We start from the raw sequence: 27,223 nt of genomic DNA, 5'->3' as shown, positions 1-27,223 counted from the left end.
CATGCAATTTGCACCCTCACACACAACTTAGGAATCACCAGAGTGACAAACAAAGATCGGAAGGTAGAGCTGGAAGCGTGAGGAAGAGTGGGTCATCTTTCCAAGGAGTCAGCAGCAAGTTCATGGGCAGTGTGTGCATTTTCTCCCTAGTAAGGATAGTCATTCCCACCTGCCACAGAGCCAGCCATTTCCTCCTTCCCAAGGCCAGGAGTTGAATACTTTCCTTGGTCTATAGCTTTACAATTTAAAACCTTAGGGAGGAAGAAAAAATACCTCTCAGTGGTAAAAAATACCTCTCAGCTCCTCCTAAGCCTAAGCGCAAACCTAGACCAAGGTAAGGTATGCACAAGGCTGACAGCATGAGAGAGAGGGGAGATCTCCAGCAAGGTAGGTCACTGTGGCTCTCACTGTGGACACCATGGGGCTTGGTTTCCACACATCTCGGTACTATGCTAGGGGCTAAAATGACAAGGATTATATTTTTAAAATGTGAAGAATAAATTCAGCCTATGTCTAAGTCAATGTTTAATAGTAGATTTTACGCTAAAAGAAAATATTTTAGGTGTGTATCCACTTGTGTCATTCTCAACGCTGACTGACCTTTGTAATTACCTAGCCTAGTTCAGACCAGCCAGGTTTGGAGGGCCACGACTATACTGCAGTAATAAGCAGTTTAGTTGAAGAGGCAAGGCCTATCAACAGAAAGGCAAAAATGCAACAGACTTTCTGATAAATGTTGAATACGTGGTTCACACAGTAAGGCCGAATCCAGTTTTAGAGGTGGTAGAGATCAATTTGGACTACAGCGACTTGGGTGGGGAGCAGTAGGGCTGGGGAGAAGAAAGTCTTAAGGATAAAAGATGAACTTTTAATTGATTACCTAGAGTAACTTAATTCATTATAGTGTTTATATATGTGTGGATTGATCAGGGGTGTGATTTTAAAAAAAGGTCCATATTTCACACTCACTAAGAAACAATATAATACGAATCATAATAAAATGGGAAAGAGTCTAATAGCCAAACCCTTTCTTGCTCCTTCATCCTTGGGAGGACAGACCAAGTGATGGTTTAGTCTTGTCCTAACACTGTCCTGTGCTTTTCATTGTCCCCCATTTTTAAAGAACTGCTGCTTGGTTCTTTGGACCAGAGTGTATTTGAGGTCATTTCCATGCCAGTCAGTCATTATTAGAAAAAATATAATGAGAATATACGCATGAACCTTCAGCAGCTCCACGTTCTTTCAGTAACCGGGGACTGATACTCTTTTTCTGCCGCTTACGCAAAATCTTGTGACAGGCTTCTGTTCTCAGCTGTGAGTTTTTATATGAATTTTTACTTTGTCAATGGTTTTCCCCAAATTATTTTTTGCATCGTAAGACAAAGTCAGATTTTTTTGAATTCTGCATTCTCTGTACTGTCACACTCAGTGTGACAACTGTGGAGAAGGGCAGGGGGAGTGATTGTAGAACAGGACGCTGCCGATGGCCTGGGGGAGCTTGAGAACATTTTCATAGTAGAAAGCGGTTCATTCTTTAGCACTCTGTACCTCATGTAAAAGATTCTCCAGAGTTTCCTTATCTTAGAACAGAATCGATTTTTGACCACAATTAAGATTGAACACAAATCTTTTCTGATTGATCAGGCTCGAGTTCTGGAAAATAACAGTCCGGTGGTTGCTGAGGCAGCCAGTCCTCACCCATGGCAGTGGGCATGATAGGTGCCTCTGCCACCCTCCAGGGGCCTCTGACTTTGGTAAATAGTTTAAATTTAGCAGCTAAAGCTCACATCTTCATCCCGCAGCCACAGATTTGAGGCTGGAGCTAAGGCCCCTGACCTGGGGCCTTTTACGCTCATCCTTAACACAACTTCCTCAGTGTAGGTTGGTTAACCAGGTCTCAGCAAAGCAGTGATGAAGGCACCTGCAGAGCGCACCCCAGCCTGTCTTTCAGCCTTTGTTTGTGCCCCACACTTTGCTCTTTCTCATGCTGAGCCCCATGTGGGCTCCCCAGGGCCCAGCAGCTGCGCTTTGTGTCACCATTGTCACGTGTCTTGTTGCTGGTTTTTGTATGGTGTGTGTCTGTATCAGTCTGCCTCTGTTCACTTTCTCATTTGTAGAGAACACTGAAAACCACTCTGAAACACCGGCAGTTCCTGCTCTACCTCCTTCAGCTCCTCCTAAGCCTAAGCCCAAACCTAAACCCAAAAAAACACCTGTGCCTCCAAAAGGGGCCACGACTGGGGCCAGCCACAAAGGTGATGAAGTGCCTCCCATTAAAAAAAATACCAAGGCTCCTGGTAAGCAGGCCCCCGTCCCTCCACCCAAGCCAACAAGCCGAAACACAACTCGAGAGGCTGGTGAGTATGCCCCAGCACCCCGGGACTCAGTCTAGGGTGCTTGGCTCTGGGCGGGGGGCTCATTGTTCCTTCCAGGTGTCGTGATCTTTTGAGGTCTTAGTACAGAGCACCACTGGATTCAGCTTTGACACAAAGAAGGCCCGGGAAGTTCCTTTGTTGCTGTCTAACAAAGGAGAGCCAACCGGTGATTAGTTCACCACATTAGTTGTTGGGTAAATATGCCTCTTTTATCTTAGTATCCATTGTCTGCACATGAGACCCAGCTGAAGGGTACAGGGGGAGTGCCTGATGAATGATAATGATCTGCTAGAACATTATTTAGACATTCACTGCCCTTCTGCCTATTTGAGTTTATGAATAGCTTTTTGGCTTGGGGTTTCTTTCAAAATATCTTAGGTGTGCATAAAGACACATCTTTGACATATCTGCTGGATATTAGTATGTTAAATTTTCAGCAACCACGGTCCTCTCTCTTCTGATAAATGGCAAGGGTTCATATCACTTGGTTCAGCTCCACCCTGCTACTTTCTACCGCAGTCAGAGCTATTTCAGTGGCCTTGAAAGGTACGTGCCTGGTTCCCCACCAGCCTCTGGAGACTTCAGTGTGTTATAAGACAAAGCATCTAGAGTGGTGTGGTTACAAGTCGCTATTAGAGATCACCAGCAGCTGCTTGACTGATCGGCAGTAACTTCATACAATATGTATCCAGCCTTCCTTTCCAATCACATATGCTTAGAGCAAAGTGGAACTGCCATTCTTCTAGTAAAGTGGAATAAAGATGCTTACCCTGTCATCTAGCTTTTAAAAGGACATTACGCAAAGCCCACAAGCTCAGTGCCTTTCCCCATTGTCATGTGCATAAGAATTCTCCTGTGCAAATCTTATTTTCCTTAAAATCAGCAGCAGCTTTCTAGCAGTTGACAACCAGGATTTGGCTTGGTGTTGATCTCTTCGCCCTCATAATTTTTACCCACAATGCTTACATTCAGAGTGATTTAGTTGACAGTATCCACGTATAACAGATCTCGGGATGCAAATAGATGTCCCTCTCCCTGTGTTCCTCTCTTCCTACCTTTGAACGTCAGCGTCGGGGTCTCTTCTAATAAGCTCTAAGATGAAATGTTTCGGAGTGATGCGCCTGCAGTGCCCATGGGCCGTCTCCTCCGGGAGCCCCTGTCCTCACTCATCAGCGTCCGTGCTGCCTACCACTCCCTGGGAGCAGTGTTGAAGTGAGGCAGGCACTGAGCTGCTTCTTAAAGAGAGCCCCCAACCCTCACTCTGTCGCTGGGGATTAAGGTCTCGTCTCGCACACACTTCCCCACTTCTTCATTCCCCGCATGGTATCAGCTTGCCATGGACTTGGCTTGGACTCTCTTTACTTCCCTCAGAAGAAAGCTGATGATGCATGCAAGGGCACGGGACCGTTTTCATGAGAGACTTTGAGTTATTTCCAGATATTTTACTCGAAGATTTATTCATAGACTCATGATATTCCTAAGAGAATAGTACAGTAATTTTAGTCTTTGTATCATAGGAGGGCCAGCAGGCTCTTAGTGTAAATAAGAATGTGGCTATTCCAGGGACTGTCACAGAGAAACAGAGGTTACATTGAAGTAGACCAACAAGCCCATCGTAGAAGGCCAAGGATCCTTTGATCAAATATTGCTAATACTCCTTCAGAATCCTACTGGTAATCCACGTGTAATCGTTTACAACTTTCTACCTGCTGACTTTGTTTGATTTGAATAATGTTGATCTTTTGGAAAAGTTAGTTCAAACGCAGCTCTTGATTTTTAGTCCAATGGTTTATATTCTTAAAACAGCTATCGGTTATGGTTCTTTCTTTATTATTAAGTTAGCATAAGTCCCCAGACAACCAGATATCAGTTTAAAACATTCCACTGCTCCGCCAGGAAGAAAGGTTAAATCTTCCTTATTTAATCTCTCTCATTGTTACCCACTACTAACAACTGAAGTACTTAATTGGGGAGAGGTGGCATTTTCTCTCTATTTTTAAATCATAGCCTTAATTCAAAGTAATTTAGCCAACATGGCTGATGTCAACAAAGCCCTGTCATTTTAGAGGATCCTGAAGAAAAAGTATAACATGGCTTGAATTGGTACTCCAAACATTGGGAAAAAATATCTTTTTTCCTTCAGCCAGGCTAAACTTAACTTTTCTATTCAAAAAGGAAGAATTTTCTTTTAAAAATTATTAGAAGTGGGCAGCACCTGTGGCTCAAAGGAGTAGGGGCTGGCTCCATATACCAGAGGTAGCGGGTTCTAACTCAGCCCCGGGCCAAAAACTGCAAAAAAAAAAAATAATAATAATTATTAGAAGTGTGGAAGCAATTCTGTTTCACTTACCTAAGAAAATCTTAACCAAAAGGCTGAGAAGCTATAACTTACCTAAGAAAATAATTGAGCATGTTTAGGCATCAAATCCTTAGCATCTTTCATATGAAAAGTAAATTTAGAATGGACGTAGCTTGAAGGAGTGTGCTGAATGAGTTTGACTTCTGAGCAAGTGAAGGTTGTCAACTATAATGACATATTAACAGGTCCAGATTGGGGGAAGGGGAATTCTAGTCATTATGTACATCTAAATTAGTAAAGACTCTAAACCATAGGGACTTCTTTTAAGTCTGCGTCCTATGGCTGAATGAGATGGGTTTCTTTACCATATTAGAATTAATGAAGTTTTACATCTCATTGTCTTTGTCTCTTAACCCTCTCTGAATTGACTTCAATAAAGTTATCGCTTGAGGTAAGTTACACCAGCAGCTGTATGTGTTGTGGGCTGGCTCCACCCTCTGAACGAGGTATTTCCTGATAGTTCCTGATAGTTCTGAGAACGGTAGCTCTTCTCATAGAAAACAAGGAACAGACAACATTATAAGAGAAGAAGCAATTGGGAGAAATTTATAGATCATAATGGTCCTGGAACAAAGGAGTATTGTCAGAAGTTTAAATGTATACCCTAAGATTACATACAGAAAAAGGTAATGAGCCTTTTTTTTTTTTCCTGTAAATGGTTTGGTTGAAGGTGGCGAATATACCAGGATGATCCTTTGATGCGGGTCCTCTTGGAACAGAAACCTGAGGAAGAGTCCATTGCAGATGTGGGTCAGAAGACCTCAGATTGATATTCTTTCCCTTCAAATTATTAGGTGTTGCCCTTTTGTAAAAAAGGAATATTTTTTTCTGCCTTCCGATATTTTCAAGGGCTCATGTCTTTCCTAGGTGCCATGTTTTCCCTGTGTCCCAGATGGCCAGGCCAGCATGGCCAGCTTCTCCAGAACTGCGGAAACCGCTGGTTTGGAATTTGCCCCTTTTTTTCTTTTCCAAATGGAATCTTGCTCTGTTGCCTAGGCTAGTGTGCAGTGGCATGATTATGGCTCAGTGTAGTCTCGAACTCCTGTGCTCAGGTCATCTGCCTGCCTCAGCTTCACTAGTTAGCTGGGACTACCAGTGTGTGCCACCATGCCCAGCTAATTTGTTTTTCCTGTAGAGGCATGGTGCCCACTGTGCTGTCCAGGCTGGTCTGCAACCCATGGTTTCTCCCTCCTTGGCCTCCCAAAGTACTGGAGTTACGGGCATGAGTCACAGCACCAGCCTGGGGTTTGCTCTTTTAGCAGTAGGGTGAATGAATGTGCTTTTGACCCAGAAAGGAGCTGGTGATATATACTCCAGGCTCTTCAGAGTGTGGCCCACCACTCCATTCCCAGAGAGACATCAGAGAACGTGTATAATTTATGATGAGCCCAGTTCTGTGCTACACCCGGGTAGCTGCTGGTGCCTGTTCTTTATGATATCCCTTCTTTAGAGCATACAACGGGGCTTTTGCAGGTGGCAGGTAGGACAAGGAGCTGAGGGGTTTCCCTTTGGCCCAGTTAAAGACTAGAGAAGGGAGAAGACAGAAGGCTCAGAGTCTTACCATAAACGTCACTTGCTCCCTCGGCAGAAAACCATTGTCAATATCAGCCCATTTTCTCTCATTCGTTTGTTCAACAAATTTTAAAGGGAACATTTTAAATGTCATTGACCATTACTGGTTGGTTACTTAAAAAAAAAAAAAAAAAGCATAGTATTCTTCGATTTTTAATTCAAAATCTCTCTGTTGTAGCTGGTTCCTCTCATTCAAAAAAACCATCCGGGTCCAAAGCATCAGCCTCACCATCTACGTCATCCACCTCATCTCGTCCCAAAGCTTCAAAGGAGACGGTTCCTAGCAAAACCGGGACAGTGGGGACCGCAAAGGGCAAGAAAAAAACTGGCAAGCAGCCGGCAACTTACCGCCTGTCCTCAGATGCAGCCACATCCGACCTCCCAGGAGAGCCTTCGGACACCGGCGTGGAGAGTCTCAATCCCGAGCAGACTGTCGCTGGGGCTGAGGAGCAGGCTGCGCGCAGATCCAAGTCTGCAGTCCCTCCGCCCCCTGTGGCCCCGGCACCTTCGCCCCCCGCCCCTCCGCTTGCTCTCAAGGATCAGTGTGTTATTGCCTCAGACCCTCCAGTCGTCCTGGTCAGCGTGGGAGCTGACCTGCCCATCTCTGCCTTAGACCCGAGTCAACTTCTTTGGGCTGAAGAGCCGACGAACAGAACCACTTTCCAATCAGGCCCTGGCTTAAGTGATAGCAGAGAAAATGCAGAATGGTGAGTCGGGTAGAAACCTATATTCCGTCTGAGTACTAACAGTTAACTAATGTATTCTGTTGGCGCGGAAAGAACCTAGTTCGCTCTCTTTTATGATTTAACCCACTGACTGTTAGGCAAGCACAGCTGTAACCTGGACAGTGGCATTTCAGGGCCCTAACCTGGGAATGCCTCCCGCTGCTGGAGGAATAACACAGCACCAATTCACAGCTGCAATTTTCAGCTACCTTGAGAACCCCCTCAGCACTACTCAGTCCTTGTTTTTGTCCCTGGAGAGCTCCTTTCTGCTTCCTCACAGTGCTTATTTTATTTTATTTTATTTTATTTATTTTGCAGTTTGGGGCTGGGTCCGGGTTTGAACCCGCCACCTCCGGCATATGGGGCCAGCACCCTACTTCTTTGAGCCACAGGCACTGCCCACAGTGGTTATTTTAAATCTATACCATTTGGGTCCATATTACCCACTGCTGCCCACCTCATTTCAGCAAGTTACTTAGCCTTCTCTTTCTCTAAGAGCATAAAGGCCATCAGGAGAGAACTTTCAAATCCTAACTCCTTTCTCTTCAACCAGAATGACCCACTTTCTTGTTCCTTTAATTTCCCACCCAGCTCAAATATTACCTCCTCTATGAAGCCTTTGAGTGCTTCTAGATAGAATGGGTTATTGTGTCCCTTATACTCAGACAACCTCTTTTTTCTTGCCTCTGGGACAGAGTAGCCAACGTGTCTTGTGGGGACATGTCTGTGTCCCTGGCAGCATGTTCAGAGTCTGGTATGGTATAGGCAGTCAAAAGATGCACACCAAATTGTCGAATGAAAATGAAAAAGTGAGCTATGGTGGTTATAGGAAAGTCAGCCTACTTCAGCATGGCGGAAGCTGTGTTGAAGATGAGATGGCCTTGGTACTAGATTTTATAAACAGAGCAGGATGGAAGATAGATGATGGTAGTCAGGCATCATTTCCTTTAAGAAGGTGACTAAACAAAATGGGCCAACGAACTTGATGTTGACCCACCATCACCCAGTTTCCCAGGCCAGGAACTGGGATTCATTTTAGGGTCCTCATTCTCCTTAATTCCTTGCATCATAAAGTCCTATAAATAAATTTTCTATTTGCCAGTAATTCAGAGATGTTAACCCTCCTTTCTACCGGTATGAAGGGAAGTCTGTCACAATATAGTAGATGCAGTTACAAGTTCTATCGAGAGAGGGCTTGGAGTTCTTGATTCCAGACTCTTCTCTCTTACATCGTAGAGTAAAACCTGTATTTACTCTTCAAATCCTTTAAAAGGTTCTTTTGCAAAATAAATCTGTCATGTTATACTTTAAAAACAATTATTCTATTAATTAGAGGCGTTTTGGTCAAGAGACTAAAACATCAACTTTATTTAGTTGTTGATAATAATCTTCATTCATTGAAGACTTAATTAGTGTTGAAAACTAAGCACTGTACACGTATTATCATTTAATTTACAGATGTCTTTCCTGAAGTATCTCCAATTTATTAGATAAGAAAACTGCTCTTAGAGACCTAAATAGTTTGCCCAAGATTGCCCACATAGCAGTGGCAAAGCTAGAGTGCAAAGTCCATTGCTGTGCTCTGAAGAACTTTGTAAGTTTTTTAGAGCAATTGCTCCTACTTCTAATCCTTTTCTATTATATGCTTGTTTCTTTGTTTTTATTTTTATCATTTTGAGCACCAAAGTTTGAAGGAAAGCCAAGGTGAGATACATAAATGTCAAACTACAAATTAGTTTATTTGTTTGACATTTTAATAAAAGATATGGGAAAAGAAGACCTTGAAATGAATCATCTGTCTTAGTACCTTTTGTGCTGCTGTAACAGAATACCTGAGCCTGGGCAGGAATATAACAGAAATGTATTGGCTGGTGTTCTGGAGGCTGAGAAGTCCAAGATCTAAGTGCTTGCATTTGATAAAGACCTTCTTGCCGTGTCATCATGTGGTGGAAGGAAAGGCAAAGGGCACACAAGAGTGAAATTTACTCATGAGGGTGGAGCCCCCATGACCCGAACACCTCCTATTAGGCCCTTCCCCCCAACCCTGTCATACTGGGATTTAATTCTTCAACATATGAATCCTGGGGGACACTCTCAAACCACAGCAATATCTTTAATACTTAATAGCACATAGAAAATGTTTTCATTGAATCATCGTATTTTCCAGCACTGCCCTCACTTCCAGCATTTAGAAATGAACAGTCATTCTATCAGCATATACCTATATATTTTTGGCATTTTCTGTACTGGCCAATCTACTGAGAAGCAAAGATATAAAAGTGAGCAAGAAAGGGTAGTTGAAAGCACTTTTTACTAAAATACTGTCCAACACTTTGAGGAAGTATAAATGTTTAAATGTGTAAATTTTGGAAGTGGATTGAATATGTTGGATTGATTGGTTAATAGACTAAAGAATAGGGGACAGTATAAAATGCTTCCAAGCACCACACTCTGCATGTCAGGGGCTGAATATCTGTCACGAGCCCCAGTGTGTGAAGAATTGTCAGACAGACAAGATAAGTACCTTTTCTCCATTTCTGCTGGGACTATAATCAGAGAGAGCGAGCGAGCACACTTAGGATCTCACTAGACATTGACGGTCTTTATGTGAAATTTTCCTGTTTGTCAGGGTAGCTCTAAGGCTTTCCTCGAAGAGATCATAGAGATTTTCGTCTCTGTATCTTCTTCAAAATTAAAAATTTAAATTGCAGATCATTCTCCAGGCATGGTTTGTGTTTGCTCTTGAATTAATGAACCCGGAGTAAGTAGTCTCCCAAATTTCCTCCCAGACCCTTTCTTTTTTCAAGTGGATATTTGAATTAGAACTTCTGGCTCTTAGTCATTTGCTTTACTTAGAACTCTCCCTGAGTTATGTTTGGTCAACTAATGTATGAAAATCTTGTCATCTTATGAAGAGACTTCTGTTTGGAACACAAATATGAAACCTTTAAATGAAGCAAATGGCTATGTATAAAAATACCCACCTCTGCTTCCTTACTGCAGGCTACTATTTGTAGCTTCCTTTCATTTGGCAACTTCATCAGTAACACATATGTCTGGTACCACGTATCATGGAAGGCTTCTGAAACTAAGACACCCTTTTGGAGGCCAGATCCAAAAGTGACCTGACCTTGTTCAGTTTATTTCCAAACAGACATTTACAGAATACACCACATTGTGCATTGTGCCCAGGAACTCTAAAGAAAATAATTAGAGCTAAGTTGTGAGTTGATTGTAAATTTGATGTTTATTTAATGTTAAGTCTAAATCACAACATATTAAAGTATATTTAATGTTAAGTCTCAATCACAACATTAACATAATTTAAATATTAAGGATAAAATGAAATATAATATGACATTTAATACATAGACTGAGAGTCTTCAGTGGGTTCTAGACTGGATTTGCTACGCTAGCAGGACCACTCACCAATGGCTTTCCTCAGTGCCATGAACTGTAAATCGTCTGCCTTCCATATACTATAGAAGAATAACTTGTAAGTTGTAAACATGCGCTGAAGTCTTCGAAAACTGCAAGCAATTGTAAATTGTGAGATTAAAATAATAATATCATAATAAATTGGAAAACAGTGATACAAAAAAAATAAAGGGCTCCACTCTCAAGTAGCTCTTGTTCTGCCATCCAGAATGGATCATTAATTGGCATATCCTTTAAACATGCTGTGGTCACCTGTAAGGGCTTCCAGTGGCAATCAAGTAAAAATCCCGACTGTAGAAAAGTTTCCCATAAAAATAGCTCTTCCAAAAAAAAAAAAAAATAGCTCTTCCCTTATGTAAGAGGGGACTTCACACTGTATAAAACAGTATGGTGGTTCCTTAATAAATTAAATACAGGTGGCTCAGCGCCTATAGCTCAACCGGCTAAGGCACCAGCCACGTACACCTAAGGTGGCGGGTTCGAATCCCCAGCCCGGACCCGCCAAACAACAATGACGGCTGCAACCAAAAAATAGCCGGGCGTTGTGGCGGGCGCCTGTGGTCCCAGCTACTTGGGAGGCGGAGGCAGGAGACTCGCTTGAGCCCAGGAGTTGGAGGTTGCTGTGAGCTGTAATGCCACCGCACTCTACCCAGGGGGACAGCTTGAGGCTCTGTCTCAAAATAAATAAATAAATTAATTAATTAATTAAATACAGAATTACTATGTGATACGCAATTCCACTTCTGTGTATCTAGCCAAAAGAATTGAAAGCGGGGTCTTGAATTTTTATACCAGGGCTCATACCACGTGTGTATGCAATAGCCAAAAGGTGGAAACAACCCAAAACGTACCTTGACTGTGAATAGATAAACAAATGTGGCATTCACGTGCAGTAGACTGTCACTCGGCCTTCAAACGGAAGGAAATTCCAACACCTGCTACCACATCAATGAACCTGGGAGACATTACGCCAAGTGGAGTCAAAGGCAAAAGGACAAACATTGTATCATTTTCCTTATCTGGGGGACTTAGTCAAATTCATAGAGGCAGAAAGTAGCATGGTGGTTGCTGGATGGGGTTCGGGGTTATGGGAATTTACTGTTTAATGGGTACAGACTTTCTACTTGGGAAGGTGAGAAAGTTCTGGAGATGGAAGATCTGTTAAATGGATAAAGTGGTAAATTTTATATTATGTACATCTTACACAATAAAAAATGAAATTTCATATTTTCCCCTTTGAGAACAAGAATTTCATCTGTTGGATTTTTCTAGTAAATAACAGGGAATTTTGAGAGTGCTTAGGCGCGTAACTACAGAGTAGAATTTTAAATACCCCCTATTCTGATAAAGTTTACCTGTGCTCATTATTCAAATAAGTGTTTTGTTTATTTTGTTCATTAATGAGAACAGCAGATGCATGCCGTGTGCTGTGTAATCTTTGTCTTCCAGAAGTGTGACATCCAAATTTGAATACTTCCATTTATATCGGAAAGCAGGCTGGGGGGTCTGTTGAATCTTAAAATGAAGACTATGTTGTTTTTGCTACCATATGCTTTTTATGTAAAGTACTATTTTTTAGTCTAGTCTTTGAAATTTTGGCAATCTTTGCATGTTTATAGTAACTCTCTAAAGCAGACTCTTACCAAGCTAAATAATAAAAAAAAGTATTCCATCCTTCCACTTTTCTTCTAAAGCATTCATTTAACTTTCACACTTTCCATCTCATGTGGTTGCTGTAGTCTCACAAGAGAGTTTAACAGATGAAGAAGTGGAAACACAGAGAGGATAAATGATTTTTGACTGTTGATAGATGCATTGGGGTGGAAATAGAATTAATTCATATATATATGTGTGTGTATATATATATATATATATTTTTTTTTTTTTTAGATACAGAGTCTCATTTTATCACCCTTGGTACGGTGCTGTGGCATCACAGCTCACGGCAACCTCCAACTCCTGGGCTTAGGCGATTCTCTTGCCTCAGCTTCCCGAGTAGCTGGGACTACAGGCACCTGCCAGAATGCCCGGCAACTTTTCTGTTGCAGTTTGGCCAGGGCCAGGCTTGAACCCACCATCCTCAGTCTATGGGGCTGGCGCCCTACTCACTGAGCCACAGGCACCGCCCTGTATATTAATGAGAGAAGTGCTTGTCTCTGCCATCACCCTTCCGGGTGCTGGGAAACAAAATGACCAGAGTCCCACTTGTCAAGGAACCTGCGAGTGTGAGAGGGCAGACAAGTAATGGGGGTATCAAGGTGTAGTGTGCCACTTACTCTCATCCACAGGTTGTCTTCAGGTCACCATGGAGCAGATATGGTAGGGCAAGGAATTAAACCGAAGGCCCTCAAAAGATTCCAAAGGAGCTGAGGCTGGACAGATAAGAAGTTAATACAGGTCAAACAAAAGGTGTAGAGAAAGTCAAATATCCAGGAGCTTCTGGATCAACCAAGCTTTCCACTCAACCCCCATTGCTATGAAAAAATAAATTTGCAAAATGTAGTGTTACCATATGAACTACGTGCATTAGACACCATCTAGTTAGGCCATTTCATTTCACAGGTGAAGAATGTAAAGCCTTGGGAGTTAAGTAAGATGGCACGGCTCTCCCATTTCAGTGACCTCAGGCTGGCCCCTGTCTGGTTTTTCCTTTCTCAAGCCCGAGGGAAGTCCATGAAACTTCAGCTCCTTTTGACAGTGCTGGTGGCTCCAAGGGTCGCTCTGAGATTCACATCACCCCTGTGTTTATGCCTTTAACAGTTTCACAACCAAAGACGAGTTGACACCTCAGCTACTGACCCCCGGGCTGATGGGAGAGTCTTCAGAATCCTTCAGTGCCCTGGAGGAGGAAGGCCAGAAGGAGTACCAGGCCAGTGACTCTGACTCCGACGGGCCGATCTTGTACACTGATGAGGATGAGGACGAGGACGAGGATGAGGATGGCAGTGGAGAGAGTAAGACCGTTTTCAAGCATTATCGGGGGCCCAGTGCCCATAGCTCAGTGGTTAGGGCACCAGCCACATGCACCGGGGCTGGTGTGTTTGAGCCCAGCCATGGCCTGGTAAACAACAATGACAACAATAACAAAAAAAACAGCTAGATGTTGTGGCAGGTGCCTGTAGTCCCAGCTACGGGGAGCTTGAGGCAAGAGAATCGCTTAAGCCCAAGAGTTAGAGGTTGCTGTGAGCTGTGACATCACGGCACTCTACTGAGGGTGACATAGTGAGAGTGCCTCACAAAATAAGAAAAAAGTTATCGGGAGGGCCCGTGGAAGACAGAAGCAGCTGCATTTTGTTTGTTTGTTTGAGACAGAGCCTCAAGCTGTCCCCCTGGGTAGAGTGCCGTAGCATTACAGCTCACAGCAACCTCCAACTCCTGGGCTCAAGTGAGTCTCCTGCCTCCGCCTCCCAAGTAGCTGGGACCACAGGCACCCGCCACAACGCCCGGCTATTTTGGTTGCAGCCGTCATTGTTGTTTTGGCGGGTCCGGGCTGGGGATTCGAACCCGCCACCTTAGGTGTACGTGGCTGGCGCCTTAGCCGGTTGAGCTATAGGTGCCGAGCCAGCAGCTGCATTTTGTAAAGAAGAAAAGCCTCATTAGGATGCAGACATTTGGGGTGTTCTTTCACCTCATCTTCCTTTCTCAAATTAGAAATGTGTCTCTCCTGAAGTTTTACCTTTTGATGACAGGCCTGTCTGGAACGTGATGCCGCTGTGGGGGAGAACAGAGCTTTGTCTATGAGACAGGTGTGCAGATTGGTATTTTACAGAGAATCCAAGTTTTTCTCAGTGTGGCCAAAGATGGCCTTTTCACCTGGGCCATTCTCAAAGAGCCTCAGTGCAGGATGTATTGGCTTACTCATTGGAAATGCTTGAGATTTTCTCCCACTTACCTCTTTAGAATTGCGGTGGTTCCTCCACAGTGAGTGAGATGCCTTCTAGGAAGGAATAATACTAAAGGGACAGAGCCTGCCATCTGTGTGTAACTTAGGGAACAAGAAAGTGCTCTTGTTATTATTTTTTTAACTTTTGAGCAACGTGACTTGGGAGGAATTCACTGTGGGATTGGATTTATAGATTACAACAAGTTACTATTATATGCATGATTAAACAACAATTCGTTAAATTCTTTCTGATTTGCATGGAGCAAAAAAAAAAATCATTACTAATTATCATTGGTAGAGATTTTAAGGATTCCTAGGTCATCGGAGGTTAAAATATTGGTAAAGAAGGTAGACTCTTGGCAGCAGGGTGTTGAGGGGAAAAAAGAAGGCCAAGGTTAACTGTACAGTGTTAGCAGAGGGGCTAAGTTTTTAGCATTCAAAAGAAAAAGCATTGTGCAATCAGTAGTTGCCATGAGCCACCGTATTAGCAAAATAAACTTCAACGATCATTTTCCAAATGATGAGGTGATAATTCCAACTTTTTCCATGATGTCTCAATGTATTTCAGATCATTTGAAAAACTAGTTCTTTAGTTCTTTTCAAGATGAACTACATCTGACTCAAAAGCTTTTTTCCCTTATTTTAATGAAGATTTCTCCCCTTGCATATGGATAAAGAATTTAGTCTGGGCTCTGCTGATAGCCCATGCCACGAGTAACCTGAGTGCCACTGGCTAAAAGCCACTTTCTCTGCATTTCTACCCTTTTCAACCCTCAGGTGCTCTAGCAAGTAAAATCCGACGAAGGGACACTCTTGCTATCAAACTGGGCAACCGACCGTCTAAGAAAGAGTTAGAGGACAAAAACATCTTGCAGCGGACCTCGGAAGAAGAGAGACAGGAAATCCGGCAACAAATTGGAACCAAGTTAGTCAGGTAATTGCTGATATTTTAGGACAGTCGTGACGAATTCAGACTTTTCTTCCTCCCAGAGTTTCCTGCCTAACTGGGATCACTGTGAATTCCCTGTGTACAGGCACTTCTGGCCTACTGGGCTTTTAAACTTGGCCTTGGCTGGTGATCCTCTCGAAGAACCTATGTTCTGGTCCAGCTAGCCAGCCAGTGTCTTTGAGGTCTCCAGACCCTACTCCAGGGGTCAACAGACTTTTCCTAAAAGAACCAGTTAGTAAATATTTCGGGCTTTGCTGGCCAGACAGTCTGTGTTGCAGTTGCTCAACTGTCCTGTCGCGGCCTAGACGCAGACATAAATAATGTGCAAACAAATGAGTGTGGCTGTGCTCCAGTGAAACTTTATTTACAAAAAAATGGTGGCAGGCTGGATTTGGCCTCTGGACCACAGTTTGCCCAACTCCTGGCCTCATTTGCGCTCTCACTAACTTTCCTGCGCTGTGGGCTGTGAGGCTGTGGTCGTGTCAGTTAGCGTCAGCGGCCCGGCTCCACCCCCGACAGGCAACCCTAGCCCCCATATCTAAACTTGCCCCTTTTAACTTCACATAAGTGGGTCATCTGACGTCTCGTCCCACCTCCGTCCATTGTGTTAGGATTTCGGCTTTTGCCACTAATGACTTTGGAAGTCCATTTAACTGGCAGTTTGAATAGAAGTGAGTATTCGTTCATACCGAAGGTCTTACTTGTGATGATCAGTTTAGCCCATCTAAGAATTAGTTATCCTGCTGACTCTACTCACTCTGAATAGTAACAGGGCACATCTTTGGGAAGAGGGAACAGTTTGGAATGCCAGAGCAGAATTTGGAGATAGGAGGAAAGGGCAGTCCTTGCTTGGAAGTGGTGTCATGGGAGAGAGGGTTGGCGTGGAGAGGGTTCCAGAGGCCATTGTGTCTTTCTCCAGAGGGACAACAATGCCATCAGAAATCTTCTTACGGCTGAGACACAGAAAAACGTTTCAGAGCCAGCAGTTGTGGCGTCCATAGGAAGGGCTATCCCAGCCTGATAGAGAATCTAGGAAGAGACTGAGGGTGTCTTCAGTCTAGTCTCCTCACTTTGGCCCTGAACTTTGACCATTTACTGCTGCAGGAAAGAGTCAGCACAGAGAAAAGGAACTAAAGTGATTAACAGTTCGGAGCTGGAAAGACCTATAGGTCTGAACTCGTCATCTTATACCAAGTGAACACAAGGGGCCCCCCTGAGCCCTAGAAAGACTCCAGAAAATTTCTCAAGGACATGTAGTTCCTTAGGAGCAGAATCAGGATTAGAATTCTGTTCCTGGGCTCTCTGCTCAGTTTTCTTTCTCATTCTTTCTCCTGTTTTGTACCTTTGACACTGTGTGAGGGAGGATCTGCCTGTAGGGGGAGTTTTGGTTTTGTTTTATTGCCCTTGTTTGTGTTTTGCAGAAGAATTAAAATCATTGACTAATATTTCCATAAAAGAATAGTGCAAAATAGGGTGTATTCCTTAAAAATATCATCATAGTTTATGATAGTAAGGGGTAAAAGTATGAGGAATTATATTCCCATCTCGATAGATGCCCTGTTGGTGGTAACGAAAGTTTTGTGTGTCTTTGTTAAAATTCTAAATAAATCAAGGGTAGAGGATTTTTTTTTAATTATACTAAATATCTTCTTATATAGAGAAACCCTAAAATCATTTGCTTTAAAAACAGCAGCAAACAAAAATTTCCCACTCTTAGTAAAAGTCTGATCACCATTATTTGTGGTGAAGAAGAAACATAAATTATAAATTGTATGAAAGAAGTACTATTATTACACCTAGTTGTATATCTAGAAAACACTGAAAATTTGACTAAAAATTGCTATGGGTACTCATTTCAGCAGGTTCCTATGATGTAAGACTATCTATAAAAATCAACATCATATTTATTTAGCATTGACACATACCCCCCCACCAAAAAACATGAAAAAAGGGAGTTTACATATCTAGTAGTAGCAACAACCACATTTTAAATACTAAACTATTTGTTTAACTTGAGACCCAAGAAATCTATTTCTAGAAAATCGCAAGGGAACAAATGAAGGAATATGTGAGTAAATAGAGAGAGGAGTAAACTTTTTTTCTTTTTTTTTTTTGGCAGTTTTTGGCCAGGGCTGGGTTTGAGCCTGCCACCTTCAGCCTATGGGGCGGCGCCCTACTCCTTTGAGCCCCAGTCACCGCCCAGGAATAAACATTTGTATCAATGAGGAAAAATTCAACAGACAGGTTTATCAGATGTGGGGGAGGATTGAAGTTTGATGCACACTAGATGTACTTTATAGAATCAGGGCATAAGTAATGGATTAATTTTATAAAATGAAACCAAATAGAAATAAATGTCACCTTTTTCCGTGTGAGCTAAAGGAAAACCATCTACCAAGATAAGAAGAGAGCTCTGTCGCTGCAGGTTGGTAAGATGTTTGCGGCCCTGATAAATTTAATGAGAATCACCATGACAGCCACTGTGAGAAGGGGCTGTTGAATGTCAGAGTGTAGGCTTATCCGGACCTGGCAGAAATATGGTCTAGAGAACAAAGAAAGAGAAAGCCCCTGGTTGGCTGCAGCTGCGAAACGGAACCAACTGATCCAAGAGATGGGAGGACAAAAGGAGATGACACAGTTAAGGCACTTCCGTGCCTGGATCAAGCGAGCACTCAGTCACATTACGTTTCTTCTTATTAACTTACATTATTTATACATCTATTAAACTAGGAAGGCACATTTAAAAATTAAAACCAATATTGGCATGTTTATGGGAAAATAGGGCTCATACACATGGCTCTTGTGCGATATTTCAGAAGAACAGATTTAACAATATGACAAAAGAATTCTAAAGCAGTCTAATGTGTTTGCCTGGTAATTCCACTTGGGGGATGTATATCATCCCTATAAGAAGGAAGTCATCCAAAAGGGGAGAAAAAATGCTACATTTTGCAAAAATGCTTATTAAAAGGCTATTTATAGCAATGACAGATTAACACAAGCCAAATGCTCCAAACAGAGGAATTGATAACACAGTGACGTTGTGAGAAGTTAATAGTGTGGAATTCCATACAGCCTCAGTTTTCTAAATGCCTCATCGAGGGTTCCTTGGAGAAGATACACAGGTGCGTCTGCAGGAAGAGCCAGGGAGTGCAGGCGTGCATTTGGGCTGGGATGGCAGGAGCCTTCTGTATTCCAGGTCAAACCATCCAACTGAGACATCTTCTGTCTCTCTTACAGATCAGGATTCCACCCCAACGCAAAGACTATATCTGTCAAAACTTTGGGGGGGGGGGGGTTACTGGTTTTTACTATTATTGATGTGTAAATTTTACAGAATTGCTTTTCTACAAACACATCACATCTGATCACTGTCAGTGAAAGATAAATTACCCACAGTTCCATGCTTAGGGAACTTCCTGTCTAATGAAAAAGACAGAATTGGGCAGTGCCTATAGCTCAGTGGGTAGGGCACTGGCTACATACACTGAGGCTGGCAGGTTTGAACTGGCCTGGGACAGCTAAACAATGACAACTGCAACAAAAAGAAAAAGAATACCCAGGCAATGTGGCGGGTACCTATAGTCCCAGCTACTAGGGAGGCTGAGGCAAGAGAATTGCTTAAGCCCAAGAGTTTGAGGTTGCTGTGAGCTGTGATGGCACAGCGCACTACTAGGGTGACATAGTGAAACTCTGTTTCAATTTTTTTTTAAGGAGAAAAAAAACAGAATTATATATTGCATGAAATAGTCATGTGAAAAGAACGCAAGACTATGTCTAAGGACCTAGGTGTGCATCCCAGCACCTGCGTGCACTAGTGTTTTGTCTGTAGGCAAGTTAGTTAACTTCTCATTTCCTCATCACAGTGAAATGGGAACTGGCTGCCCCGTTGCTGAATTGGTTTGAGGCTTCAAGACAATGTAAGTTAAGCACCTAGCACAGTCCCTGGGACTTTACAAGTATGAGTAAATGATAGCTATAATTATTTTTTTAATAATTACTATATGCTATACATTAGACTGCTTTACAATTCTTGTGTCAGTGTGATAAATGCCTTAATAGATGTATAATCAGCATATAGCCCACTGTATAGACCACTTTGGGCAAAGAATCAGGGGCCTTTAATTCACACTTCCAGGAGAGGTCAAATATCTACCTTCAAAGTCCTGTTTTAATTATTTGTTAGATTTCAGTAGGTAGAGAAGGAGAGAAAAGCATTCCCTAGGGAAGAGACTTTATAAACAACAGAAGGATGCATTTTGGGGACGTGACATAGAGTACAGCATCCTGGGAGCACAAATATGTCATCTAAATCCTTGGGTCCTTGGGTGACATAGTGTCTGGCTGGTATCAGCGTTCCCTGGGTTCTTTTGTGGACTCAATTACTGAAGGCAATCTCAGGGTAGTTCTGATGAAGATTACATTGGAACAAAATTTTTAATGAGGTATTTCAAATGTCATTAATTTCGGTTCTGCATACCATTTCTGTCACAGCTATAAACATTTAGAGTTGGTAGTTATCTTATGTTAAGATTAGCTTTCATATACATTCCTTCAGTTTGCACGAATTCAGCCTACATCAGAGGAAGTCCTTCCTCTGTGATTAATAACTCGATATTGTAAACAGGACCAAGAACTAAGTGATAAAGGGTTATTAGGACATTCAGTTCTCATGCGCAGATAGATAGCTCCTAATCACAAGTGAGCCTGGATTTTCTTGAAGGCAGATAGGAAGGGCCTGTAACATTATATATGATAAATTGCTTTGAGGTCCCCAAACCAGTCACTGTGCAGTCAAGATAGGTCATCTCCCAAGTTGATATGACCTCTTTCTTTTTAGTCTATCCTTTTATGTATCTATTTATTTTAGAGTCAGGGTCTTACACTATCTTGGTCTTACCCAGGGCTGGAATGTATCTCTATATCCACAGCTCATTGCAGCCTCAAACTCCTGCAACCATCCTCTTTTCTCAGGCCCTTTTTTTTTTTTTAAATTAAATCATAGCTGTGTACATTAATGCAGTCATGGGGTACAATGTGCTGGTTTTATATACAATTTGAAATATTTTCATCAAACTGGTTAACAGCCTTCGTGGCATTTTCTTAGTTACTGTGTTAAGACATTTATATTCTACATTTAGTAAGTTTCACATGTACCCTTGTAAGATGCACCGTAGGTGTGGTCCCACCAATTACCTTCTCTCCACCTATCCTCCCCCTGTCCCTTCCCCTCCTCTCCCTTAAGTAGCTGGGTCTAGAAGCAAACCCCTCCACATCTAGCTGAATTTTTTATTTTTGTACAGACAGGGTCTTGCTATGCCTAGGCTGGTCTCAAACTCCAGCCTCAAGTCATCCCGCTGCCTTAGCCTCCAGACTAACTGCAGAAACAGGCACGGGCTACTATGCCTGGCTATATGAGCTCTTGATTAGCAGCCTATTGTAGACTCTCACTACTTGTATATCAATCAAGCTATTGGCTATGTTACTGTAATGTAAACCCAAAATACAGTGGTTCAAATAGGTACGTTTATTTATTTCTCATACAACAGTCCCGAGGCAGGTGGGCCCCCCAAGATGGGCAGGAGCATGGCTCCTTGGAGTCAGCCACACACCCAGCTTCCTCTTGTCTTGTTCCTTTTCTGACCCCTTGGATGGTCTCACCTGTATGATCAAAGCTGGTTCACACCTTCATGTGTAAGTTATGGCCTGTGGAAGAAGGAAAGAGAAAAAAAGAGACTGCACACCCAAACATTTTACGGGTAAAAAATAGAAGTTACAGATATCATTCTGGTCACATCCCATTGCAGAAGCTCACATAACCACACCCGGTTTCTAGCTAAAATCCAGGCAGATCTGTTTCAAAAAGGAAAAAGGGAGACTGACCAACAGGGCAGTTTGCAGTCTCAGCCATAGTCTGTGGTCTCCAAACCAGTGGAAAGCACACTTGTTTTGTAGGTTGAAAAATCGATTTTTGTTTCTCAAAGTATGAAAAAATAGAGCTTTGTTTGTTGTTTTATTTTGCGTCTCTGTGTCCCTAAGGGGGCCTGGTTTGTAACCTGTAGTATGTATCCCTTTTGTCATCATAGGAGGCTTAGCCAGAGGCCCACAACTGAAGAATTAGAGCAAAGAAATATCCTAAAACGTGAGTATCCTCTGTCCTACAATGAGTCCTTGAGTTACCGTTAACAAGCTGCCACTGCAGACGATTCATTCATCAGTGAGAAGCCATAATACACTAGTTTACTCACAACTCACTGAAATGGCCCACGTAGATCACATGTATATGTAATTGTGTATACATAATAATTTCTTGAATCTTGTATTTCACTTTATGACTCCGAGCCTGACAGTTCCCAGACCGGAGCTGTGGTCCTGACAACTGTTTTCTAAAAAAGATGAAGTATATTCCAAGTGTTCTTTCCCCCAACTGCTAAATAGAAGAAAATGCTCTCGTCTACTTGCAAATGTATGCCAAAGAAAAGCCCAAGAGTCCACAAGGAAATAAATCAAACATTCCTATATTATTTCTAAAAAATACAGTTTGTTGCTAAGTGTAACACATGACTCAATTTAAAACAAAATCATGGTCAAAGGTATGTTTCAATCCAGTTCATTTTCCTCTGTTGCGATAACTCGGCTTCCCTCTTGAGTTGTTTGTAATTCCTCAGCACGTAAAGAGTTTGCCGTTCGTTTTTCTACTTTATTTTCCCATTCCGTTTTTCCCTCTGTTCTTGATGTTATTTTCTACTCCCCACTTCTGTAGTATTTGTTGGAGTTAGTATTTTGAAGCTGTAAAACTAATAGAAACACGGTTTGTCATGCTATTGTGTGTCATTGTGGTTACTAACTGCCCTGAGTTAAGAAATGGGTTATTTTTAAATGGAGCCTAGTGATAACGATACATTTTATTTACCCTGTTTCAAGGGAGCTTTTTCTTGTATGAAATATCAGAGAATAGGATAGTACTACCATTGTAACAAACCACTGGCGTGGGGGAAATTCCTTTTCAACCAGGCTTTTAGAGTTATCTTGTCCTGCTGAAGGGCCCCTGCTCTCCAATATCAGTGATTTTCACTCCTTAAAGGAGAGAAAGAGTTTGGTAGCATGTTATATACTACAGTTACTGGAAAGCATGAAAATTTAACCCTGTGAGAAACTGTCATCCTCCCTGCGGTGGGATCTTTTTCCTGGGAAGGTTGTCTGCAGGCACACCTGGAACAGAGTAAGGATTTAAGTGACTGTCGATGTATGGAAGAGCCAGTTTGGAGGAGGAAAAGGTCATGGCTAGAAAAGAAGGAAAAAATGTAGGTCTCAACTTCTCTGAGAAAGGGTGGAATCAGCATTTAATTTTGACAACAAGACCAAAAGAGGTCACTGCTTTTGATAACAGGTTCCTGGAAAATATTTGTCGCATTAAGTTTTAAGTGAGCTCAAACGCAGACCCTAAACTCCTAAAACACAGAGATTATGTCTTACTGAATGCCTGATGCAATACCTAGAAAAGAAGGAAGAGCAAATTCTGGGTAATGTTTTCTTGCTGCTGCGGGACAGATGGTGCCAAACCACACTGGAGTTTGGTTATTTGAGGAACTGTTTCATGGATCCAGAAATTTATCACACACTGATCTTAAGTGCTGTGTTGGCTTTTATGCCCCCTGTTTTCCTGGCTGTTCGGATTTGATTCCAGCCCTTTTTTCCTTCCTTCTAAGTTCATCTAAGCATGTTTATTCTGGAAACAAAAATGCACATTTCCAGTCTGGAGAGGCTGATAACTGGCTTATGATCTCCTGACACAGTATTTTGTGGCCAAGGGGAGCAGAAGGAAACCGGTAGAGGTCACCCCAATCTTTCCCTGAACAGTCACAGGGCACTGAGTGGCTTAGTTACAGACCCTGTGCTCCTGGTTGCCTCCGGGTTCTCCCGCATAGATTGCTCTTGCTTGTGTGTGTGTTTCCTCTGCAGCTTTCGTTAGGAAGCAAGATGATTGTCTCTTTGAAGAAGAGTCTGTGTGTGGTTTTTAAGGACACTTTAACTAGGTCATCTTTTCTCGACAGACTAGGAAACTAATTCATAGCATAAAACCTCTAACAATTCTCAAATCAGAGCCCATCACTAATTCAATAAACAGAAGCCAGACAGCCGTAAATGCTGATAGCTTTCATTAGAGACCACAGGACAATTTAATTTCTTAGTATCATCACCCATATCACTCTTTCCTTGATTTCTTTACTGTTTTGGTGACACACATAAAGGTTTGGGTTTTTGTTGGTGATGAGTTGTTGTTTTTTTTTTTCTTTAAAGAAACAGGAACTTGCTGTTTTGCCCAGGCTGGAGCGCAGTAGTGTACCGGTGATCCTCCTTCCTGCCTCAGCCTCCCCAGCAGCTGGGACTACAGGGGCTTGCCGTAACACCCTATTGTCGCTAGAGTTTTGAAAAGAGACGCATATATTAAGTTATCTTTAGTTTTACATTGTAGAACCAGTTGCTTAAAACTGATAAAATAGAAAGCCACCTCTGGTGTTTACCAGAAGGTCAACTTTTGCGGATCAGGGTACATGGAACCCCTTTTCACATACAGGGGAGGGATTAAAAAAAAGATGGTGATCTTCTTAGGATATTTATCTGTGGCTGTAATTCCAGCTATATCTTCTATAGAGAAAAAGTGTGTTAGACCACTGAGTTCTGCATGCATTTCCTCAGCACTTTACTATGAAATGTCTTACGTGTACAGAAAAGCTGAAGGAATTTTATGGTAAACAGCCACGCATCTACCATCTACGTTCCACCGTTAACATCTTGCAGCCATTGATGCAACTTTTTTGAAATTCATTTCACAGTAAGTTTGTACATGTATTTTCATTTGTTAAAACACTCACACGGAAACAAAGAAAGCAGCATAAAGAGGAACAAATCCACAAAAAATTTGCATTTGCTTTTTTGAACCCATTTTATCGCAGTTAATGACCCAAGAATACCCGTCTAATACTCTTGTTGCTGGTGTTTCTGTACTTCTCCTTCTCCTTTTAAGCTGTTCCCCAGAATGCTCGGGGCCACAGTTGCTAGCCAGGCAGGTTTCCTGTAGTGCCCACTGCCGGATATCCACGTGTCTTATTCATCTATCTATGGGAAATGCTTCCTGTGGCTCCTCTGAAATGTCCACCCCTCTCTGCTCTGATGAGAGAGCAAGATTTGTTAATGAACCACACCACTTCCTTCGTGAATATCCTCCAATCTGTCTAAAGTGACCAGACAGGTGCACATCTTTCTTTAGTGTTTGGCTTCTATTAAATCAAAAATTGAAGGTAATGTTAGAGAATTTAGCCTGTTTGGCTCACAAATACAAATGTTGCTATTATTGAATACTGATTCTTTCTTTACATGTGTATATATATTTATTTATTTATATTTTGCAGAGTCTTTTTTTTTTTGGCCGGGGCTGGGTTTGAACCCACCGCCTTCAGCATATGGGGCCAGCACCCTACTTCTTTGAGCCACAAGTACCACCCTGATGCTTTCTTAAAAATAAAAATAATCTTCATGGGAAGAAGTCTATTTGAATTTTTAAAATAAGTGTAATTCCCTTTTCATAGAAGAAAAAAACATGCACACAACTTGGAGACATTTTGAAGGACTAAGATTCAGGGTTAACCTCCACTCTTTGTAGGAGATTTTACAATGACTATTTGATAAGAGTCAGAGGAACGCGGTCAGGTTGGCTTCCCTCCAATTCTCACCCTCCTCCTCTAACTTCTTTAAAAGCACAATTTGAACATGAGTAATGTAAGGAAGTCAGCTCCTGATAACAAAACAGAATTCCCAGGTGGTAAAATCCTATTCATTTCACTCCCCTACCTGCAGCTGGCCCTTCTCTTTTTTACACATCACTGTGTACCATACGCTTACTGATGCAAAACTATCTCATTGTCCCTTCAAGGAACTGGCATTTTGCATACTTAGTAAAACCAGCAACAATTGTTAGCCTTGGGATGTATTAGATATCTGAAGTTTTTATCTTTGAAAAGTACCTTTACAAAATGTAGCATAATCACTCTATACAAAGGATTGACTAATATGTGTTAAGGATTCTATTTTTCTTTTGATTAATAATATCATCAAAGGGCTCACCCTGTAAAAATCTGGTTTCAATCATGTGAACCACAAGGGTGAGGCTTGTTTATTACATATAATTGATAACCCACAAGCTTCGTTCAACTCCTATGAGGTAATTCTTTGAACCTAAGTATGTATAGGAAAGGATATGTATTTGGGGAAGAAATTAGAAACCTACAGTACTTTCATGGGAAGACATTTGAATTATAATGAAATTTGTTTGACACCCTGAGGCACTTAAATCAAAGGATAGTAACTAGTTGTTTCTTGTCTTGTGGGTGATTTCAATTTATGTTCTCTCTACCTAAATAACCAGACTAGGAGGCATCCTCTTTCTTTTGACTTAAAATTAGCATTTCAGGAGAATGTAAAAATTTTTCCCTGTCCAGAGAAGGAAAAACGATAGAGAATGTAGTTCATTCAACTAATACGCATGGATGGATGGCTGTGGTATATTTTGTTCGCAATAAAAATGATCTTAGTGGTAAAAAAAAAAACCAATCTGAATTTTGAAAATAAATATAATTATCTTCTTATAGAAGCAAAGGATTTTTTATTTTTTTCAGCCTTTTGGTTGTGCTTTAAGTGTGATTTTATTTCCGATAGTATTTATAACAGCATTTTCTGAAAGATAATCTTTCATAGGTATTGGTATCCAGGATATAAAATCTATGCTCACTTATCGAACAGGTGATGAGCTCCAGGAGGCAATGAAGGAAAGTTCCTCAAATAAGCAACATCCAGTTAAAACCAAAGGGGTGTTTATTTCTTTGAAAATTCTGGACATTTTTCTTTAAATTCCATCTGTCAAACAGCAAAAAAAAAACATTGTACTACTCAGTGAGGCCCTAGAGGAAGGGAAGACTTTGGAAAGTCAAAGTCACAAGAAAATAAATAATTCCCACCCACGGTACACCATAACCCCATTTGGAACATTCCAGTTTGAAAGCAAAAGCCAAAGAAATGCTTACATTCTGCTTCTATGGAAACCAAGGAAAAGAAATCAAATATTTTGGTTGGATTTGAGTGAAAATCAGAAGCTTAGACATGCATTGGATGGTTCTAATTTGCTCTTTTAATAGGTCTCAGATTTTCACATGAAGGCCAGATCCAGAAGTAAGGTTTTATCTAAATTCTGGTCAAGTGTGCTTGTAAACCCATGCGATGATCAGCAGTAGAGGCTTTCACCAGTGTACGGACACTGTAATGTTTTTGTTTTTCAGAATCAAACAAGAAATCAGTTAGCAAAAAGTTTTAAATCAGTAAAGTAAGTAAACCAGTCGTTCAAGGGAAAAAATATACTGATGATCAGTCTTTCTGTAATATCTTTTGATAGCTTTTTAAAGATGCTGGTGAAATGTTTGATCAACATCTGATAGAGTCAAATAATTGTGGGCTGATATACTTTTCTGATCATAAAATTGTCCCTAGTAACTAAGTCCTCACACCTTTCCTTCCTTAATAAACAGAAAAGAATGAAGAAGAGGAACAAGAAGCAAAAATGGAACTTAAACGCAGACTCAGCAGAAAGGTGATGAAATTGTGATTGTTAATGAACACGTGTATTTTGAGATATATTTTGTTTTTTAAAAAATACAGGCGCCAGCCACATACACCTAAGGTGGCGGGTTCGAATCCAGCCCAGGCCCACCAAAACAACAATGACAGCTGCAACCAAAAAATAGCCAGGCGCTGTGGCAGGCGCCTGTGGTCCCCCCTACTTGGGAGGCTGAGGTAGGAGACTCGCTTGAGCCCAGGAGTTGGAGGTTGCTGTGAGCTGTGATGCCACAGCACTCTACCCAGGGGGACAGC

At 41.8% G+C, this 27,223-nt stretch overlaps 1 protein-coding gene across 2 annotated transcripts in view; it reads left to right on the top strand.

Annotated features, from left to right (window-relative positions):
- The window catches only part of PHACTR2 (phosphatase and actin regulator 2), a 130,021-nt gene that overhangs the window by 79,961 nt on the left and 22,837 nt on the right, over positions 1 to 27,223 (top strand). For both annotated transcript variants that reach the window (XM_023513535.1, XM_023513536.1), the window contains exons 5-9: positions 6,485 to 7,013; positions 13,230 to 13,423; positions 15,130 to 15,286; positions 21,388 to 21,443; positions 26,881 to 26,942. In XM_023513535.1, coding sequence (XP_023369303.1) covers positions 6,485 to 7,013; positions 13,230 to 13,423; positions 15,130 to 15,286; positions 21,388 to 21,443; positions 26,881 to 26,942 — 998 coding nt within the window. The remainder of the gene's footprint in view (positions 1 to 6,484; positions 7,014 to 13,229; positions 13,424 to 15,129; positions 15,287 to 21,387; positions 21,444 to 26,880; positions 26,943 to 27,223) is intronic.

This window comes from Otolemur garnettii, unplaced genomic scaffold (genome assembly GCF_000181295.1).
Source record: "Otolemur garnettii isolate 467f Iridium unplaced genomic scaffold, OtoGar3 scaffold00042, whole genome shotgun sequence".
NCBI classification, from domain to species: domain Eukaryota; kingdom Metazoa; phylum Chordata; class Mammalia; order Primates; family Galagidae; genus Otolemur; species Otolemur garnettii.
Note: the sequence above shows the minus strand (reverse complement) of the source record. Positions and strands in the feature narration are given on the sequence as shown.